Source organism: Plectropomus leopardus, chromosome 18 (assembly GCF_026936395.1).
Source record: "Plectropomus leopardus strain MGB_pleo_1.0 chromosome 18, ASM2693639v1, whole genome shotgun sequence".
NCBI classification, from domain to species: Eukaryota; Metazoa; Chordata; class Actinopteri; order Perciformes; family Serranidae; genus Plectropomus; species Plectropomus leopardus.
Genome location: NC_142193.1, coordinates 14,694,567 through 14,708,309, shown reverse-complemented (window position 1 = coordinate 14,708,309; position 13,743 = coordinate 14,694,567). Strand labels below are relative to the sequence as shown.

Below are 13,743 nucleotides of genomic sequence, written 5' to 3'. Positions count from 1 at the left end.
CTGCCCCATCTCTTGAAGGGAGAGCTCTCCGAGGTGCTGAAGCAGTAGTAAGCCAGGTGCAAGCTGCACTTGTCACTGGTGCAGAATGCCACACATACACAACTTTTCGCCGGCTGCACACAAACCAAGCCCCAGCTTGTGCGGGCCAATGTTGTCTGGAGATCGAAAATCCTGCTATGTTATGTGTTAGTCCATGCTGATGGCTTATATAATGCCATGCAGTGTGACGACTGACCTGCTCAGATAGTTTTTTTTCCTCTCTATATGTGTGTTTGCACATAAGTGGTTGTTTGTGTGAGTGCATGCAGAGGTAGAGAGCACCATATTTTCACACAGCCTCGGGGTGTAGGGAGGAAGTGCAGCTGTGGAAGGCGGCTTGAGCGGAGCTACAGTTCAAACGTTGGCTTTTGTGTTTTTAAATGTATGTTTTATTAATCTACACCTCAGCCTCATGGACAGCACATCTGATTGAATGCTGTGTGTCCCTCCCCTTTAAGGGATTCTAGTGCTCCTCTGTCTTTAGCACCGGCCATGAAAATGACTGGCTCCTCCTCACACGCCCCCCTTCATTGCCTAGGCAACATTGATTTTCAGCGCAATTACAAAGAAGGAATAGGACCGCTAGTAAGGTGCCACTGTAATGAGAAATGTAGATCATTATGACAGGGGAGTGACAATCCAGACCCCGTCCTCTACATTAGCTGCATGCAAGCTACATGTAAATGCACACTCATGCCTCACACTCCTCCTAAAAATAACCTATCCCAGTGCATGTGCTGATTCCACCCTGACCTGTCACTGAGGCTAGTCACTCAGCTACATCAGCTGGAGAAAAAATATATGAATGTTTCACTGCAAATTCCTGAGGGAGAAATTTTCAAAGAATCCTCCAGGAGCAAAATAAAAGACAATTAAATTAGAAGATGCCCCAGAAGAGCTGCAGTTAGTAGACATTTTACCCATAATTCACCTGGGAACCATTTATCTTTCTTCAAATTAAAAGATTGCACTCCTCCGGTGGGTTTGTATCATATTTCACTGCACAGAGCCAGGGATAGCCAGCTCAGCACCCACTACACATCCCACACCAAGACAAGCTTTTGTCATGATTTCCCAAATATCTAAACACTAAAGCACTCTGTGTTTGTCTTTTTAGCACAGAGGAGAATATTATCTGGGGCAGGTCAGTCATTATTTATGAACAAATCCTTTAAAGCTGTGATGTTACATCAATATCTTGTATTATCAGTGTTCTGGAGATTTATTTACTAATCTGACTTTTCTATTCAATTTTGCATCTGAAAATGCTCTGTGATGGTAAAAGCATCCATTCCGAAAATGAAAATGTACTCTCATCACTTGTCCTCATATGGTGCTTTACAGAATAAAACTGTATGTTTGTTTACAGTCAAACAATGTTATTTTAAGCACAGAAACTTCCTCAATGTCCACATGAAAATCCCTTTTAATGTCACATTCTGAGACGAGCTGCAAAGAATGAGAGCTGGGGAGGCACGTGAGGTGGTATAAATTGACAGTGATCAACTGAGCCTGTGCATTTTGGGGAGGACAGATAGGGCCTGAAACTTGAGAGTCACCGGACTCACTGTCATTTGTATGCTCAGCACACTGCGCTCAGTGCAGTGAGGATTCTCTCAGTCCTGTTTACACTTGCATACGGTTATTTATTCTGCTCTAATTCAAGCCCTCGCATGGGACAGCCATGACTTCCTGCTCGGTGGTCCCGTAGCACTGCAGTAGCACCTGGGCTCTCCTTTCCATCACCCAGACACCCCAGGGGGATGATCAAACACTGCAACTGAAGAGGCACCGAGAACCGCAACCTCGAGCAGTAGCCATACACCTCTGTCAGCAGGTCACCTCTGTAATGTTAGCACACACACACCCTGATCATAGCGCATAATACACACATGCACACACTCAGCTGCAGGGACATATGTGTAGGACTATGCAGAATCTGTGCAAGCACAACTTTTAACCCTCTTGTCACCAAGCTGGAAGAGACCGACTAAATGTAAAACATCCATACCTGAGCTCATTTTTTGATGTTTAAGGTCACTGTGATGATGATGATGATGATAATGTTATGACAATGAAGAAAACGCTTTTTATCATGATATAGCACCGAGACACAGTGTATGGCCTCGCATCATACACCAGATTCAGAGATCACTCAGCTTGATCATGAGGAAATCACAAACAGCAAATGGACAAATGCTCTCACCCAAGCCAATCATCAGTTTGACCCTTACCTGTATCAAAGTGGGAACTGAAGGCAAAACTGGGATTGAAAAACGCCGAAGACATGACAATCACATGTAGGGCACAGATCATCCTCCTCGTTGCGTTGCAGAGGACAGCAAAAGCCTAAACACACAAAAAAGGGTCAAGAATTAATTTCCAGACCCAGGTGCGTTTGAGATTCAAGTAACCTGCAATAAAGCGGTAATGCGCAGCATTTTATTCCATCACACCTCACAGAGAGCCCCCCGAAAATCCTGCTCCACCTTCAGCTCGAACAGATTTGGAGACAGATGTTGACTGTCAATTCCATTTCACCACATCTTTCTGTTTACTTGCTTGACAAAAAAATCCCGTGTCGCGCTGTCTTTCATTTGACTGCTATTCTGGACAGGTTTGGTGTACCTACTCGATCATAATTTCAGACACTGCAAAACCTTGACAGCTCCAAACATTTGGTAATCTCCCATTTGTGTTCCTTTCAGAATAAGGTTGCTTCTTGTCCCGTGCAGTATGTGACATGCCGTTTTAAAGGAGAGCAGCTGGTTCTGTTTCTTAAAAACATGCGTCGGTCTGCTATGCGCATTTGGGTTTCAGCTTCGGTACAGAAAGAATGAGCGACATCTTGCACCAGTGTCAAATGACACAAAGTGTACAAGAACCTCCGGTGACAGCTTTCAAAATAAAACGCAGTTACGCACGAGAAGACTGCGGTTTGTCTTTTATTTTGTAGACAAAATCCCGTAGTGCCCCTGCTTTCTGTGTCACACTTGACGCAGCCATTTCTACAGGAATCCTGGCTGGTGAGCGTGCGTGCGCGCGTGCCTAGACGATATCTTTTTGTTACCTCATAATAAGCTTGTGTTATTCCGAATAGAAACAAAGAGTTTTACTTAATGTCGTACACAGGTTCTACTCTGTTAAATCATCTTCCCCCAAATTAAAACAACAGACGCACTTTTCTAACTGTCAAGGAGAAAAAAAACTACTGAACATGTTTTGTAATTGTTATGATTTACAAAGATACTTTCCAATACTTTAAAAAAAAAATGTCCCCCCGACAAAATTAAATATTGCCTTTTACTCATCTTTTTAACCTTACCATTTCTCATCTGATGAAAAGCACGTAATTTATTTGATTATGATCTTTAGCAAAACATCATAGCCTATACATAAATGATTTGGCTACATATATATATGTGTGTGTGTGTGTGTGTGTGTGTGTGTTTAGAGACACTGGATGTAAAATATAGGCTCTTTGACAACAATTGAAATTTAAAACTTTGGTATTTTAAATAGCAAAAACGATTAGATTTAGACACTTTAATTACATCTTTTAGCAGACCCTGGAGATCTGTATTTTTGTTTAGTTTCCTTATTTCCTCTAAATTTGATCTATTATGCAATTGAATTTATTTATTTTTTATTTTTTTGTTAAACAACCTCTATTTGGAGAAATGTGAATGTGTATATATAATGAATGTGTCAATGAAGTTTGAGGACTTTGGGGGAAAAACAAAATAAAATACAGCTCATGCTTTTACTAAAAATGGAAGCAATCGGGCACTATCATACCTCCTGTGCGGACATCCCAGCAGGTCTGTCCAACCCAACAGGCGAAGAAGGACACGCAAGACCGGGCTCCAAGCCCACAGACGGTTGCTCGTAAAGACAGCGTGACTGCGTTCAGGGAATCGGGGCCAGTAAAAGAGTCTGCTGAGTTTCTCATGGCCAAATTGTTCGGTCGCTGTTAAATAACAACGGGAGCAGGGTTGACGATCACAGATGGAGAGTTTAAAGCACATTATCGACACGCAGTGTGAAGGTATGTAAGAGACATGCAGGTTGACAACAGTGCAGGAACGCCATCATTGGTCACGTGAGTGAAAGGCGGGGAATTTGAACACGGCGACTAGTGGACAGGTAAGGAAAGACAGGAAGCACAGGAAAAAAAGGGGAGTTTACTGTCATTTTTTCATCATAGCTGGAAATGTGAAAAATTAAGTGGTGAGAAAAAGATAACTGACTCCAACATTATGATTTGTGCAGCATTTCCCAAATTATATCTGCTGCATCAGACAGTGTGCATAATTTTGCACTCCACATATTTACTGTATGTGCATATTTTAAGAGATTTAGAGACTGGATGCATTAATTTGCACGTTTGAGTGCAAACACATGTTGCTTTTGCTGTGTCCAACTGACTTGGCCTATTCCTCTGAATCATGTTGGTGCTGAGGACTGTAATAACTTGCAATATAGATTTTGCAATAATGTATATAGTCTATAGTGTATTATATATGTTACAGTAGATTAATGCAAACCAACCTATTTGTCAATTATTAAAATTGACTCCACATGCACAGACCCTAGATATCTTGGAACATATATGGATTCTTTACACATAGCTTTGAACTATAGGCCGCCAAAGTTAGCATTACTACAATGCATTTAAACCTAAAATAAACTCTCTCTCTCTCTCTCTCTCTCTCTCTCACACACACACACAAACACACAAACACACAGGCACACTGATGTTTCCTATAGGCCCTCTGCTGGTCGTCAGCATTAAAACAGACAAAGTGGCAAAGTGCCAACACAATCTCTCAAGCATCAAAGTAAAAATTTCCCAAAAACTAATTACTAGACATTGTGTATGCTATATACCCTTCAACTATGTATATCTTGCAGATTTTATTTAATCTTTAATTCAGTAATTTATTTATTTAGATAAATTCTTGACCCATTTACATAACATGCCTAGTCTTTAAGATGCTATTTACATGCATGTTGATAGACTGAAAATGTCTTAGTTTGATTTTGTGTGGTTGAAAACCTGATGGCAATAAATAAGGAAGCTACACAGCACAAAGTGTCAGTTGAATGCCCACTAGAGAGCAGCACTGGATCACAACTAGAAAGGCACAGAGGGCATTAACTTTTTAAGGTATTTTCTTTTCTTTTTTTTTACTTTTTCTAAGACACTTGCACACAATCGCATGTGCAAAAAAAAAAAAGAGTAGCAACTCTAGATTTCTCACCAGGATGCACCTGCAGGCCAACTGTCTTTATTTAGCTCCATGTAAATTAGAGGTTACAGTTCTCTGTAAAACCGCCCTTGACTGGAAACATACGGGGAAATCACCAGCACTGACAGTAGTGATGAAACATGAGATAAATATGAGAAACCATTAAGACTAAAGCAAAGCTCCTCCTCCTGTCAGTCACTCAGTGTTGTATTAAATTGCTCCTCCAGCACCTCCTCTCCTCATCCTCCAAACCTTCTGATCTGTCAGCAGTCAGCTCACTTTCCAAGTAACAAGACCATTCTGAGCACACACTGACAACATGCTGGGGACGCTCTGCACTCTCATCACTGCTCTAACATGTAAGGAGGCTGACTTACTGCAGCTTTGACCTCATGTTGGATTCATCAGTCTGTGTGTTTCTCTTGACTCCTTGTTGTCTTGTTGTTTCCAGGTGTGAGTGGTGTGACGGTGGTGACACAGAAGCCTCCTGTTGGGACAGTGAGGAAAGGAGAGACAGCCACCATGGACTGTAACCTGGGGACTGTTACTAACAATGCAGCTCGCTGGTATAAACAGACTCCAGGAGGAGTTCCTCAGTTTGTGCTGGTGTTTTATCACAGCTGGAGCTCTCCAGCCTATGGCTCTGGTTTCTCTTCTCCCAAGTTCACATCTACTCATCAGTCTACATCAGATTATCGTTTGACCATCAACAATGTGGAGGAGGGAGACTCAGCAGTCTATTACTGCCATACATGGGACAGCTCTGTTAGTGAGCACGTATCACAGTGATTTACGCAGTGACAAAAACCTCCTGTCTAATACTTCTGCTTTTTGAGTCTCTGATACATCTTGACTGGGAGTGAAGCCATCAGCCAATCATTTCAGTAACTTCCACCATATACATTTAAAATGTTTGTTCAAAAGTTGAAAGCCTTGAATTGGACTCTCACATAAATTGTTAGAGCTATTTTCATGGCTGTTTTACTTATTTTACATACACGATATTGTCACAATTTAAGTCAAGTCATGTTCTAATACACAGTTGAAAAAAGATCATTGTTGACCATAAAATATTGTGTCTTGATACTCATCACAAAAGATTAGAAAGTTTGCAACAGTTTCTTGTCACATATTTAAGAAATGAATCCCTATTGAAAGAAAACCTCTGATGCACATACTGATGATAATTATACTTACGCTTGCAGTAAATGTTAATCCAGCTGCATTATTTCCACTTCCTTATTGGACACAAAGTTGACCTGGAAAATAGTTGCAAAAAGAAAAAAAAAAGTTTGTTATTAGAATGAAGATAAGACACAACCAACAACAATGATGCAATGATCTGCTACCATCTAAATTCACAGTGTTTCCAATAAATGAATCACAGGAGTCATTATAAATAAGGAGCATGTGATGAAACTGAGATAAAACATATACAGTGATGTTTACTCTCATCCTGCTTATTACTGAACACTGTACACAAATATGTTGTGATTTAAAACTATAAGAAAACATGAAGCTGAAAAACAATAATGAGACATCAGCATATCATCATATATATTATATAAATATATTACATTATTTCATGCTAAGGAAACGTATTTATTGAGATTATGAACACCAATGCAAAGGATGTCATGTGCAAACACAAAACTGTTTGATGACTTAAAAGTGTGGGGAATGTTAAAACTCCTCCTCCTCCTCCACTTCTCCTCTCCTCAGTGTCTTTATAAGCTTCACTCTCTCTTCTCCTCACACTCCAACCCTGCTCACCTCTCAGCTGGACAGTGAGGGACGTTTACATCACACACTGACAACATGCTGGGGACGCTCTGCACTCTCATCACTGCTCTGACGTGTAAGATATTCTTCTTATTCCTTTTAGAGCCCATATTTTCACAAAGAAACCTTTCACTCATGTGTTTTTCTCTGTATGTTGACAGATGTTGATGCAGTCAAAATGGTGACCCAGACGCCTTCTGTCCATGCAGTTTCTACAGGACAAGAAGTTGTTCTCAAATGCAACATTGAGAGAGATGATAATTATTATGTCAGTTGGTATAAACAGGTTCCTGGTGAAGCTCCTCAGTTTGTCCTGAGGTTTTATCATTCTCACAGTGCACCAAACAGCTATGGATCAGGATTCTCTTCAGACCGATTCAACTCTAAAGCCTCATCAAACATAGATTACCAGTTCATCATAAAGCGGACAGAGACAGGAGACTCTGCTGTCTATTACTGTGGGACATGGGACGACTCTGCTAAGGAGTATGTACCACAGTGATTCACGCTGTGACAAAAACCTCAGTGAGAAACTCACTACAGATTTTATGAATTCTGACCAACATCAATGCATATAAATAAGTAAACTTGGAATCACACATGAACTGATACTAAACAAAGTCCTCTATGGAGACAAGAGTGTCAGAAACAAATCCTGCAGTGTTTTGGAATATAATCAGACTGATGACGTGAATGAGACGTTGACAGTGAAAGTTGGTCTCAACAGGATGTTTCAGTTCCACTCCCCTCATCACTGAGAGTCAGGAGGTTTTTGTACGGCCATGTGTACAAACTGAATCACTGTGGTATTCGGACAAGGATCCAAGCTGACTGTGACAAGTAAGTCCTTTTTAACTGATCGTAAAACAGGACAGATTTTATTCTTCTGATTCATATTGAGAGAAAATAAGAAATTTTCATGTTGCTAATTTTCTGGATATTCAGCATGTTGTTTGATGAAAAAAATATTGACTTTTTTACATCTCCTTTGAGGGCAGACTGTGCATTAGATGGAAAAGGAAAGATCTTATTATTTAACAGTATATTTGCAAATAACCCATCTTTTTTTTATTTTAATGGTTACGGGTTTATATTGTAAAACAAATTGGTGACATTAATACGATTATGTTTATTTATTTTCACAGCTTACAGCAAGTTTTAACATTTCCAAACCCTGTTACATAATCTGCAGAGAATATTTATATTGTCATATCAATGGTGAATACTAATTTTTAATTTACCTCAAAAAATCATGGTCTGTTTGAAATTATTATTATTTTCTTCAGACAACCCAAAAGATAAGTTACCATTGATATTCTGTAATTTCTAAAAGTGACCGAAATTATTCTAATAAATTTAAATCATCATCATCATTTTTTTGACAGGTTTTTTTTTTTTATTTGATGGATTAGATTTCAAGATAAAAATGATACCAAACTGATCAAAAATATTTCTGCATTTTAATCATTTTAATATCTTTTCAAAAACAACATGACTCATATTGTCGGTGATTATTATTATTTTTTTTTTCAATTAAAAATGCTTTAATTTTTCAGCATATTTGTATATCCTCAACCCAACTAATAAATGAATCTGTCACTGTTAAGTTTTGTATTCGTGATTTGACTCCTAGTTATGTCATGAATGTACTTTGTGTATTTTCAGGCTCCAGCCTCCCACCTCCTGTCCTGACCGTCTTCCCTCCGTCCAGCGCTGAGCTCCAGTCCAACAAAGCGTCTCTGGTCTGTCTGTCCAGTCAGTCTGTACCTTTTGCAGAAATCACCTGGTTGGCTGCTGGGAGTCCAGTGAGCAGTGGGATCTCTACCAGCACGGCTGTTCAGAAACCAGACCAGACTTTCCAAATCAGCAGCTATCTGGCCATCCAGTCATCAGACTGGAACATGGAGAAGGTTTACACATGTAAAGTGTCTCTGGGCTCCCAGACTTCAGAGAAAAACATCAAAAAGTCAGACTGTCCCGCTGAAGAACAGTAGAGGAGCAGAACCACAATTTAACATCTGCTGCTTTACTGTTTGTGCTATTTGCTCATTATAAGGTTCACGTTAGAAACGATGTGTCTGCATGCTTGTAATAAACGCTGTGACAGTTAGGTGGAGGTGTTGTATCAGCTTTGCAAATCCTGCATTTTTCAAGACTCATTCAATAAAATGAAATAAAAAAATCTTGAAATGTTCTTTGTATTTATTTGTTCTTATGTAAACATCCTTTCAAATGATAAAATCCTATAAACTGTGTAACTTCACTTGGATTCTGTTTTTCTCCTGATGTTCATCTCACTGATAATGACAGATACTCAATTAAACAAAGACAACAGACACCTCTTTCACGAATATCCTCCATCAGTGAAGCATCACCTCTCAGCTCCTCCCTCTCGTCTTTGACAGGATGCACCTGCAGGCCTCCTCCCATCATTTATAGCTCCATGTAAATGAAGAGGTCAAGTGTCAGCTCTCTGTAAAATCAGAGGGGGAAATGAAAGTTTCAGTATTAAAATGATTTACAGCATAGGCAGTTTACCTCAGATGTGCTTAAATAATGTACATATGTGCAGAGTCAAAGCTTATATTCTGCAGTGGATTTCTCTTGTTGACTCATGAAAATCTCTGAAGCAAAATTCTTCAAAAAGTGTAACACTTTAATGCCTGAACCTCATCCATTAAAATCCAAATAAAGTAAGAAATTCATATAAACTGCAGACTTTTTGAAATCCCATTATAGTGCTTTGTAAATCAAAATTTCCATCTACACTGACAATAATAGATACATTTAACACAATTTCCTCCCCAGAAGAGAAGATTTACAAATGTGATAAACCACACAGACTGAAGCAAAGCTCCTCCTCCTGTCAGTCACTCTCAGTTTCAGTGTTGTATTAAATTGCTCCTCCAGCACCTCCTCTCCTCATCCTCCAAACACTCTGATCTGTCAGCAGTCAGCTCACTTTCCAAGTTACAAGACCATTCTGAGCACACACTGACAACATGCTGGGGACGCTCTGCACTCTCATCACTGCTCTAACATGTAAGGAGGCTGACTTACTGCAGCTTTGACCTCATGTTGGATTCGTCAGTCTGTGTGTTTCTCTTGACTCCTTGTTGTGTTGTTGTTTCCAGGTGTGAGTGGTGTGACGGTGGTGACACAGAAGCCTCCTGTTGTGACAGCGAGGAAAGGAGAGACAGCCACCATGGACTGTAACCTGGGGACTGTTACTAACAGTGCAGCTTGCTGGTATAAACAGACTCCAGGAGGAGTTCCTCAGTTTGTACTGAGGTTTTATCACAGCTGGAGCTCTCCAACCTATGGCTCTGGTTTCTCTTCTCCAAAGTTCACATCTACTCATCAGTCTACATCAGATTATCGTTTGACCATCAACAATGTGGAGGAGGGAGACTCAGCAGTCTATTACTGCCAAACATGGGACAGCTCTGTTAGTGAGATCGTATCACAGTGATTTACGCAGTGACAAAAACCTCCTGTCTAATACTTCTGCTTTTTGAGTCTCTGATACATCTTGACTGGGAGTGAAGCCATCAGCCAATCATTTCAGTAACTTCCACCATATACATTTAAAATGTTTGTTCAAAAGTTGAAAGCCTTTAATTGGACTCTCATATAAATTGTTAGACCTATTTTCATGGCTGTTTTACTTATTTTACAAACACAATATTATCACAATTTAAGTCAAGTCATGTTCTAATACACAGTTGAAAAAAGATCATTGTTGACCATAAAATATTGTGTCTTGATACTCATCACAAAAGATTAGAAAGTTTGCAACAGTTTCTTGTCACATATTTAAGAAATGAATCCCTGTTGAAAGAAACCCTCTGATGCACATACTGATGATAATTATACTCACGCTTGCAGTAAATGTTAATCCAGCTGAATTATTTCCACTTCCTTATGGGACACAAAGTTGACCTGGAAGAAAAAAGTTGGAAAAAAAAATAAAAAATAAAAAAGTTTTTTATTAGAATGAAGATAAAACCCAACCAATAAAAATGCTACAATGATCTGCTACCATCTAAATTCACAGTGTTTCCTATAAATGAATCACAGGAGTCATTATGAATAAGGATCATGTGTTGAAACTGAGATAAAAGATATACAGTGATGTTTACTCTCATCCTGCTTATTACTGAACACTGTACACAAATGTGTTGTGATTTAAAACTATAAGAAAACATGAAGCTGAAAAATAATAATGAGATATCAGCATATCATCATATACATTATATTAATACATTACATTATTTCATGCTAAGGAAACGTATTTATACCACCCTTGAGATTATGAACACCAATGCAAAGGATGTCATGTGTAAACACAAAACTGTTTGATGACTTAAAAGAGTGGGGAATGTTAAAACTCCTCCTCCTCCTCCACTTCTCCTCTCCTCAGAGTCTTTATAAGCTTCACTCTCTCTTCTCCTCACACTCCAACCCTGTTCACCTCTCAGCTGGACAGTGAGGGACATTTATACCACACACTGACAACATGCTGGGGACGCTCTGCACTCTCATCACTGCTCTGACATGTAAGATATTCTTCTTATTCCTTTTATAGCCCATATTTTCACAAAGAAACCTTTCACTCATGTGTTTTTCTCTGTATGTTGACAGATGTTGATGCAGTGATAGTGGTGACCCAGACGCCTTCTGTCCATGCAGTTTCTACAGGACAAGAAGTTGTTCTCAAATGCAACATTGAGAGAGATGATAGTAATTATGTCAGTTGGTATAAACAGGTTCCTGGTGAAGCTCCTCAGTTTGTCCTGAGGTTTCATCATTCTGACAGTGAACCAGACAGCTATGGATCAGGATTCTCTTCAGACCGATTCAACTCTAAAGCCACATCAAACATAGATTACCAGTTCATCATAAAGCGGACAGAGACAGGAGACTCTGCTGTCTATTACTGTGGGACATGGGACAGCTCTGCTTCTGCAGCTGTACCACAGTGAATCACGCTGTGACAAAAACCTCAGTGAGAAACTCACTACAGATTTTATGAATTCTGACCAACATCAATGCATTTAAATCAGTAAACTTGGAATCACACATGAACTGATACTAAACAAAGTCCTCTATGGAGACAAGAGTGTCAGAAACAAATCCTGCAGTGTTTTGGAATATAATCAGACTGATGACGTGAATGAGACGTTGACAGTGAAAGTTGGTCTCAACAGGATGTTTCAGTTCCACTCCCCTCATCACTGAGAGTCAGGAGGTTTTTGTACGGCCATGTGTACAAACTGAATCACTGTGGTATTCGGACAAGGAACCAAGCTGACTGTGACAAGTAAGTCCTTTTTAACTGATCGTAAAACAGGACACATTTTATTCTTCTGATTCATATTGAGAGAAAATAAGAAATTTTCATGTTGCTAATTTTCTGGATATTCAGCATGTTGTTTGATAAAAAAAAAAAAAAAATGACTTTTTTACATCTCCTTTGAGGGCAGACTGTGCATTAGATGGAAAAGGAAAGATCTTATTATTTGACAGTATATTTGCAAATAACCCGTCTTTTTTTTTGTTTTAATGGTTACGGGTTTATATTGTAAAACAAATTGGTGACATTAATACGATTATGTTTATTTATTTTCACAGCTTACAGCAAGTTTTAACATTTCAAAACCATCTTACATAATCTGCAGAGACTATTTTTATTGTCATATTAAAGGTGAATACTAATTTTTAATTTACCCCAAAAATCTTTGTCTGTTTTAAATTATTATTATTTTCTTCAGACAACCCAAAGAAAAGTTACCACCAATATTCTATCATTTCTAAAAGTGACTGAAATTATTCTAATAAATTTAAACAATTTTTTTGACAAATATTTGGGGATTTTGTTTCAAGATAAAAGTGATACTAAACTAATAAAAATATATCTGTATTTTGATTATTATAATTTGTTTTCAAAGGCAACATGATTCATGTTGTCAGTGATTAGTATTTATTTATTTTCAAATAAAAATGCTTTAAATTTTCAGAATTTTTTATATCCTCAACACAACTAATGACTTAATCTGTCACTGTCAAGTTTTGTATTCGTGATTTGACTCCTAGTTATGTCATGAATGTACTTTGTGTATTTTCAGGCTCCAGCCTCCCACCTCCTGTCCTGACTGTCTTCCCTCCGTCCAGCGCTGAGCTCCAGTCCAACAAAGCGTCTCTGGTCTGTCTGTCCAGTCAGTCTGTACCTTTTGCAGAAATCACCTGGTTGGCTGCTGGGAGTCCAGTGAGCAGTGGGATCTCTACCAGCACCGCTGTTCAGAAACCAGACCAGACTTTCCAAATCAGCAGCTATCTGGCCATCCAGACGTCAGACTGGAACATGGAGAAGGTTTACACATGTAAAGTGTCTCTGGGCTCCCAGACTTCAGAGAAAAACATCAAAAAGTCAGACTGTCCCGCTGAAGAACAGTAGAGGAGCAGAACCACAATTTAACATCTGCTGCTTTAATGTTTGTGCTGTTTGCTCATTATAAGGTTCACATGTTAGAAAAGATGTCTGCATGCTTGTAATAAACGCTGTGACAGTTAGGTGGAGGTGTTGTATCAGCTTTGCTAATGCTGCATTTTTCAAGACTCATTCAATAAAATGAAATAAAAAAATCTTGAAATGTTCTTTGTATTTATT

The 13,743-nt window shown here is 39.0% G+C and overlaps 3 protein-coding genes across 6 annotated transcripts in view; 2 read left to right on the top strand and 1 right to left on the bottom strand.

The window, feature by feature from the left end:
• The window catches only part of lmtka (lemur tail kinase 1 a), a 38,420-nt gene extending 35,529 nt beyond the window's left edge, over positions 1 to 2,891 (bottom strand). Inside the window, exons 1-2 of one of the 2 annotated variants that reach the window (XM_042505888.2) lie at positions 2,496 to 2,891; positions 2,274 to 2,388 (exon numbers count right to left, since the gene is read on the bottom strand). In XM_042505888.2, the coding sequence (XP_042361822.2) occupies positions 2,274 to 2,355 (82 nt within the window). In that variant the 5' untranslated portion in view covers positions 2,356 to 2,388; positions 2,496 to 2,891. The remainder of the gene's footprint in view (positions 1 to 2,273; positions 2,389 to 2,495) is intronic. The other variant, XM_088069444.1, reaches the window with a different exon arrangement.
• Positions 2,892 to 5,494: 2,603 nt separating this feature from the next.
• On the top strand, positions 5,495 to 9,267 carry LOC148186453 (immunoglobulin lambda-1 light chain-like). Of its 2 annotated transcripts, none has more exons than XM_088069383.1 (4): positions 5,495 to 5,650; positions 5,743 to 6,072; positions 7,884 to 7,913; positions 8,739 to 9,267. In XM_088069383.1, exons 1-4 carry the CDS (start codon positions 5,611 to 5,613, stop codon positions 9,065 to 9,067), a joined length of 729 nt encoding a protein of 242 aa, XP_087925509.1. In that variant the 5' UTR covers positions 5,495 to 5,610; the 3' UTR covers positions 9,068 to 9,267. The 2 variants fall into 2 exon arrangements, with proteins under 2 accessions (XP_087925509.1, XP_087925510.1); XM_088069384.1 differs by lacking the exons at positions 5,495 to 5,650; positions 5,743 to 6,072 and adding exons at positions 6,996 to 7,149; positions 7,235 to 7,563 and having other exon boundaries at positions 7,880 to 7,913.
• A 702-nt stretch (positions 9,268 to 9,969) lies between these two features.
• On the top strand, positions 9,970 to 13,730 carry LOC121956813 (immunoglobulin lambda-1 light chain-like). 2 transcript variants are annotated; one of them, XM_088069380.1, is made up of 4 exons: positions 9,970 to 10,115; positions 10,208 to 10,537; positions 12,367 to 12,396; positions 13,202 to 13,730. In XM_088069380.1, exons 1-4 carry the CDS (start codon positions 10,076 to 10,078, stop codon positions 13,528 to 13,530), a joined length of 729 nt encoding a protein of 242 aa, XP_087925506.1. In that variant the 5' UTR covers positions 9,970 to 10,075; the 3' UTR covers positions 13,531 to 13,730. The 2 variants fall into 2 exon arrangements, with proteins under 2 accessions (XP_087925506.1, XP_087925505.1); XM_088069379.1 differs by lacking the exons at positions 9,970 to 10,115; positions 10,208 to 10,537 and adding exons at positions 11,484 to 11,632; positions 11,718 to 12,049 and having other exon boundaries at positions 12,366 to 12,396.
• The last annotated feature ends 13 nt before the right edge of the window (positions 13,731 to 13,743 follow it).

Bases quoted from the DNA above. Each gene is read 5' to 3' on its own strand.
- LOC121956813 (XM_088069379.1), top strand. From the start codon at position 11,593: ATGCTGGGGACGCTCTGCACTCTCATCACTGCTCTGACAT. The intron at 11,633-11,717 runs GTAAGATATTCT...GTATGTTGACAG, and splicing joins TCTCATCACTGCTCTGACAT to ATGTTGATGCAGTGATAGTG. The intron at 12,050-12,365 runs CCACAGTGAATC...ATCACTGTGGTA, and splicing joins GCTCTGCTTCTGCAGCTGTA to TTCGGACAAGGAACCAAGCT.
- LOC148186453 (XM_088069384.1), top strand. From the start codon at position 7,110: ATGCTGGGGACGCTCTGCACTCTCATCACTGCTCTGACGT. The intron at 7,150-7,234 runs GTAAGATATTCT...GTATGTTGACAG, and splicing joins TCTCATCACTGCTCTGACGT to ATGTTGATGCAGTCAAAATG. The intron at 7,564-7,879 runs GTACCACAGTGA...TGAATCACTGTG, and splicing joins ACGACTCTGCTAAGGAGTAT to GTATTCGGACAAGGATCCAA.